Consider the following 6,718-nt stretch of genomic DNA (forward strand, 5'->3'; position numbering starts at 1 on the left):
CACAACTAACACGAATGTGCAAACGAAATACAAATTGGATTTTTTATCCAAAAGATACATTGGCTTATAATTGTGAAGTTAGGAGAAAAAACATGAGAGGTGTGGTGGGTGAACCGTGATTTCTCTGCCAAAACCTGTATCATGCAGGAATTCGCACGGGATTAAGCTGTAAGCACATGACCTATCCACTTTACGGATCACGATGCAATCATGTGGCCCAAAATCCGCGTGTCCTAGCTCTTGCGTGCCATGAACCGTCGTCCACAGAGAAGGATCCGCTCATCGCTGCACGGACAGTACAATGTCCGCTGTGTATCTTTGATGCAAAGCCGGAGTTTATCCTTATGTTGGAAAACATAATTATTCCGACTCGCACAGAGTGTGACAACTGTACATATATGCTTGACCACCCAGAAGGATCCGTTCACCGTTGCATTGGACAGTACAAATATATCGCACAAATAAACTGATTTTCATTCGATTGAGCAGAGACCATACATAAACTTTTTTTTGAATCACTGTAATTTATTAAACAGTCTCAACTAACTCCGAGCCTACCAGCGCGACATGGAACCAGGTTTTACAAAGCTTATTTATTTATTTATTACGGAGCAACATCAACTATATACTGTATATTTCTCTCAAAGTAGAGAGAACGACGACAGTTGTTGCTGTTTATTTTATATTTTCCGGCCGGACATCGATGTCACTGTGTGATGAGGTGGAGCGATCAGTTCTTTTTGCACGGCGGCGGGCAGGGAATGTACGGGAAGGCGGAGCGTCCATCTCCACACCGGAACGTCTTCACGGGGCGCGTCTGCACCACGCGGCAGTTGACGCAGCCGTCGCGGCACTTGGGGCCCACGTCGTCGCAGAATTGGGCCCCCGACCAGGAGTTGCAGTGGTCGCAGCACTTGGGGAAATCGTCTGCACAGTCCATGGAATGGAATCAGACGTTGCTGCGCGCGGGACAGATAAGTAATTGGAACGACGACGATAAGCATCAGCAACGTAGTACGTACCGTGCGCGTCCGCGGGCTGTGAGTGTGCGAGGATCCCCATGACCATGACGGTCTGGAGAAGTAGGACCGCCACCAGCGTGCTACTCTTCATCGTTCGTTGGTCGCTCCTAAACTTGCTCTTCCCGGTCCTGTCGATCTGCTCGTGGAATGATGGTTTTGTGTTGTGCTTGTGTCTGCCCAAAGCTGCAAGCAACTCTCTCTATATATAGCATGCCAGTTTTCGGCGTCATCATCTATCAATTGTTATCTACTAAGTTGATAGGTGTTTGGGATAAACTTGTTTGACTCCCGGCTTAGCATGTAGTGTCCTTTTTTTTTTGCGGGGTAGCATGTAGTGTCCTTTCCCTGGCTTGGACCTGTTAGGCATACATCTCCAATTCCCAGTGCATGCACCTATTTTCTCCGTCTTCCGATTCTTATATCAAATTCAAGTTTTCAATAGGAAAAAATAAACCAAAGCTGACATGACGCCCGTGGTCATTATCATTACCAGGTTCCAGCACAATTCGTCTACAAGGCTGCAGCACAACCTGCGCAGAACAGGACGCTACAAGACCACAGAGATGGACTCCCAGGCAACTGCTTCCAGTGAATTATTATGACAGCCCACAGAGATGAACTACCAGGGAATTATCACGACAGCCCACAGAGATGGACTCCCGGTGAATTATCACGAGAGTCCACAGAGATGGGACTCCCGGTGAATTATCGCAGACAGTCCACAGAGATGGACTCCCAGACAGCTGCTTCCAGAGACAGATCACAACACCGAAAAGAGTACAACGAGAAACAATGATGGATAACGAGTTAACTCAACTCATACCATCATGGCCAACGCCTTAGCGTCAAGCCCGACCATCACTGTACACAATTCACAACTAATCCTCCACTTGCCACACACATAAACCAGACTCTTTTGCACGGCCCAGCTACTACATACATACATCCACGAGGACCAACAAAGGAAACCAGCAGCAGGCACCTCAACATCATCTGTCATCGCTCAGTTTTCAATCCTCAGACTAGCAAAGGCAACGCAAAAACGGCAAAACAGGCAGGGCATTGGGTGAGATGCAGTTCTCCAGCTCCTCCATGTCCGCCCGCGGTTGCGCGTTACTTGCGCCATCGACTCTGTAGAATCAGCACGCCATCGTCCCAGCGCCTCCCTGGACGGCCTTGTAGCACTCCAGGCTGCAGAGCGGGAGCTTTGTCTTGGAGTCACGGTACTTGTAAGGGTTTGGGCACGAGGGGCCTGCGCACTTCTCCCTTGGAGGAGGGTAGCTGGAGAAATGAAAGCCAAGCCAGGGGTGTTGAATGTAAGCACACATTACCACAATGAGAATCAAAATGATGTAGTCACTCACAAATGATGCATGTGAAATAGCCAGAGAAGTAGGCATTGTATTTAACCTGATAGGTTTGGAGTTAAATATGCTAGGAAGGCCCATGGTATCAGGGAATGTAATAACTGTTCCTTCTGGTCGCATTACGCACTGGATGCAGCTTCTTTTATATTCCTCGAATTTTGCTTGCTTTTCCTGCATGGCAAGAATGAGAAAAAAAAATGATGCAATTGCCATTATAGCTAGCAAGGGAAGAAAGGACAGCTACTATACAACTCCGATGTATTGTACCTTGTCTTCACGTTCTTTCTGCTTCCTCTCTTCCTTCTTCTTCTCGGTGTCAATCCCCAATATTTTCCTCATTGCTTCAGCCTGTACAGTAGGGACCATTAAAATTGGGTAACCCAACATAAAAAAAAAAGGAAGCTATGAGCCAGAAGAAAAACAAACCTGTTGCTCTCTCTCTGCCTTCTCTACTTGCATCTTACGCCTCTGAGCCACTTCTGCTTTTTTGGCCTGTATCTCCACGTCTGAAAGCTTATCCTTTTGCCCTGCAGCATTAAATACCAAGACCATTTAGCATTTTATCTGAGATACAGCACATTAGTTATCAATAAATATACTCGTATTAACATAGTCTAGGAACTGTACTTCTAGATGATGGAGCAGCTGGTAACCCGTCGGGAAATTCAATCATGCTTTCACCATGGCCACCCCTGCCTTGGAGGGCTCGCTGCCTTGTTGTTAGGCCAGGAGCTTCAATCTTTACACCCGATGGTGAATCAGCTTCAATTAATCTATCAGACTCGTCCAACCCAAATTCCTCCTCTACAATAAAATCACTGGTATCCTCCAGTTTCACCTTCTTCCGAACATCTCTGCTAAATTGTGACATAGTGAAGTCGTTGTCCACTTCATAAGGAGTGCTCTTATTTTTAGAAACCTTGGATAGCTTCTTTTTCCTGAGACCATCCTCACCATAACCATAAGCTAGAGGCTGGTCAGTAGCCATGGGCTGTTCTGGTGCAGCTTTAGCCACTTTAAGTTTCTCAAGATAACGTAACTCACGGTCTTCATCATCAGAATCAAGAGTTCGCTTCTTAGGGACCCTTTTGCTTTTGCGAACCAGGTCAGAAGATGGTGAAATGTCATGCTTATCTCCACGTTTTCCATCAACGTGATTACCATGACTATCCTTTCTTGTGCTGTGATGTTTCTGCTCACCAGAATCCTATAAAAAGAAGGGACCCACTTAGAGCACAACAAAAAATGAAAACAGGCAGTTTGCAAAGCTATCAACATAAATTAAATATAGTACTTCATATTTACCATTTCAGTCAAGATACCTAAGAGAAACCAAAACAGGGTAATTTGCAAAGGCATATACAGGATAAACCATAACACGGCATTTTGCAAAGGCATGGATAAGGTAAACCATAACAGGGCATTTTGCAAAGGCATAGATAAGATAAGGCAAACCATAACAGGGAATTTTGCAAAGGCATGGATAAGGCAAACCATAACAGGGAATTTTGCAAAGGCATGGATAAGGCAAACCATAACAGGGCATTTTGCAAAGGCATAGATAAGATAAGGCAAACCATAACAGGGAATTTTGCAAAGGCATAAATAAGATAAGGCAAACCATAACAGGGAACTTTGCAAACGCATAGACAAGAGAGTTGAATCAACAGCAAAACAACATTGACCCATTGGCATTTAAGATTACTTCACTACAGCAAATACTACCATTCCGATAACCGACAAAAGAGTAGTCGTTATAAATTAAATATAGTACCGACAAAAAATGAAACGGGCAGTTTCAGTAGCTATCAACATAAATTAAATAATAGCACCTCATATTTACCATTTCAGTCAATCAGATACCTAAGAGAAACCATAACAGGGCATTTTGCAAAGGCATATACAGGATAAACCATAACACGGCATTTTGCAAAGGCATGGATAAGGAAAACCATAACAGGGCATTTTGCAAAGGCATAGATAAGATAAGGCAAACCATAACAGGGAATTTTGCAAAGGCACAGACAAGAGAGTTGAACCAACAGCAAAACAACATTGACTCGTTGGCATATAAGATTACTTCACTACAACAAATACTACCATTCCCACAACCGACAAAAGAGTAGTCGTTATAAATTAAATATAGTACCTCAACATAAATTAAATATAGTACCGACAAAAAATGAAAACGGGCAGTTTTCAAAGCTATCAACATAGATTAAATAATAGTACCTCATATTTACCAGTTGAGTCAATCAGATACCTAAGAGAAACCATAACAGGGCATTTTGCAAAGGCATAGACAAGAGAGTTGAACCGACAGCAAAACGACATTGACTCATAAGCATATAAGATTACGTCACTAGAGTAAATACTACCATTCCGACAAGCGACAAAAGAATAATCGTTGTTACAGCTGTATCAGTCTTATTTTCACATCGGCAATAATTGGATGGGGTTGAGTTATTTCATCTGAGCTCTAAAATAAGTGCATTGTACTACTATTAAATGACAAGTAAAAGCATCTCTCACCAATTACCTACAGACAATACTTAGTTCTATTTGAAAAAATTAAGCAAGTTTCTATATGATAGCATATTCCATTTGCGCAGGTTTCTCCGTTAAGTAGAAACAACAAACCTTCTGCTTTTGGCGATGGAAAGAGACATCCGATGTGCCAGGCATGCCAACGTCAACAGGCTCTTGTTTCGGTATGATTCGGTTAAGTCCGCTGACCTTGAGCTTAACTTTTCTCACCCTATTTTCCACTGGCACAGGGGTGTCCCTTGAGGACAACTGCGAGGCATCAGTCGATCCAGAGTTTCTTGAGGAGGCCAGTGCAAGAACACCATGAGTAATATGCTTGGCATCGTTGGGCTTGCTGCTCCGATTGTGGACAATATCATTATCGCCTGCAGATCCCTCCTCTTTCTTTATCTTCTTGGACAGGGCATTCCTATGGTGGGTGGAGCCCCTACCTTCAGACCCATTGAGGTACAGCTCCTTGCGCCGGTGCCCGCTGGCCTCGGCAGCAGCCTCGTCTTCTGGGGAAATGCTCCGCGAAGGCGCGCAGGATATGTCCTTGTACTCAGAAGCAAGCTGCTCCTTGGGCCTCGGTCTCCTGGACGCCACGCTCCTGGGCCTCTTCATCACCGCTTCTGAGGCGTTCAGCGCAGAGTTCCCGAGCCCATCCATGGCGGAACGCGCCTATCTCCGGACCAAGGCCGCGCTGTACCTGCGTGTATTGAAATGAAACACCACATCACAACCATGGTACCATATAGACAGTAATTGCAGCTAGCCAGAAGATACATCAATGAACCGAGCAACCAGGCCGACAGAAACTGCGAGAGCCCCGTCCCCGAACCCCACCAAACAGGATAGCGGCAAGAGCATATGCCCGAACCCTGCTAATCAGGATAGCGCAGCAAGAGCATATGCGTACACCGAGAGAAGCAGCGGCGACAGCAGGTTGGGACCTCGAAACCGCGCCCAGAACGAGCACGGGACCGCCCACGGGCGCGCCGGCGAGCAACTCGGACGGATTCGGAACCCGCGCGTGCACCCCCAAAACCCCCAAAACCCTCGGTGCGAGCAAGCGCGCGGCGGGCGGAGAAGAAACCAAATGGACCGGAATCGGCGGCGGCAGCGGGCAGGAACCCTGGGTAGAGCGTGTCGTTACCTCGGAGGGGAGCGGCCGCCGGCGCGGCGCGGATTGGGGCGGCGGCGAGGGGGTGGGGGGCTAGGGTTAGGGTTTGTGTCGAGACGGAAGGGTCGGGAGAGTATTTGGGCTGGGCCCGTGCGGAGTGAGGATGGATGGTGTGCCGAGGGTGGGGGGAGGGGAGGGGGGATGATGCGGGCGGGGGGGAGGAGAAGGGTGGAGGCGTGGGGCTCGTTGGTGGGCGACGCGTAATTCTCTTTCTCCCATCTCATCTCTCTTCTCTTCTAGCGGAACGGGGAGTAGCTTTGCCTTTGCCCTCGCCAGCGTTCCGCTCCGGTCTCGTCTCCCTCCTCCGCCTGCCTGCCGCTTCAGTTCACGGCGCCCGTGCTCTCCCTCTCAATGGACTTCTTGCATTTACGCCCTTAGATTATTATCTCTCAATGGAGTCCGTTTGGCTCCTTGGACCAATTCTTTCTTGCCACCCAACCATGACGCCGAATCCGTGACATATACACATGGTGTCACTATAGCTATTGATGCAGTGCGCGTAGATCATGGGCTTCTAGCGATGGAAAAAACCGATTCAAGTGCATTGACGATAAGTTTGAGGAACGTTTGCCATGCACTCGTACTTTCCGTCTCTCGAGCTCCTCCAGACGAAACACCCC

General features: G+C 47.2%; 2 protein-coding genes across 2 annotated transcripts; both read right to left on the bottom strand.

Moving 5' to 3' along the window:
- Positions 1 to 451: 451 nt before the first annotated feature.
- LOC123123410 (uncharacterized) lies at positions 452 to 1,211 on the bottom strand. Its single transcript, XM_044543912.1, has 2 exons — positions 1,023 to 1,211; positions 452 to 927 (listed from the first exon to the last, which is right to left on the bottom strand). The coding sequence occupies exons 1-2, from the start codon at positions 1,111 to 1,113 to the stop codon at positions 731 to 733; spliced, it is 288 nt and encodes a 95-aa protein (XP_044399847.1). The 5' UTR covers positions 1,114 to 1,211; the 3' UTR covers positions 452 to 730.
- Positions 1,212 to 1,800: 589 nt separating this feature from the next.
- LOC123123411 (INO80 complex subunit B) lies at positions 1,801 to 6,238 on the bottom strand. The gene is made up of 7 exons (XM_044543913.1): positions 6,072 to 6,238; positions 5,030 to 5,624; positions 3,017 to 3,596; positions 2,816 to 2,916; positions 2,657 to 2,737; positions 2,433 to 2,560; positions 1,801 to 2,303 (listed from the first exon to the last, which is right to left on the bottom strand). Exons 2-7 carry the CDS (start codon positions 5,582 to 5,584, stop codon positions 2,162 to 2,164), a joined length of 1,587 nt encoding a protein of 528 aa, XP_044399848.1. The 5' UTR covers positions 5,585 to 5,624; positions 6,072 to 6,238; the 3' UTR covers positions 1,801 to 2,161.
- Positions 6,239 to 6,718: the final 480 nt, after the last annotated feature.

Source organism: Triticum aestivum, chromosome 5D (assembly GCF_018294505.1).
Source record: "Triticum aestivum cultivar Chinese Spring chromosome 5D, IWGSC CS RefSeq v2.1, whole genome shotgun sequence".
In the NCBI taxonomy this organism is placed as follows: domain Eukaryota; kingdom Viridiplantae; phylum Streptophyta; class Magnoliopsida; order Poales; family Poaceae; genus Triticum; species Triticum aestivum.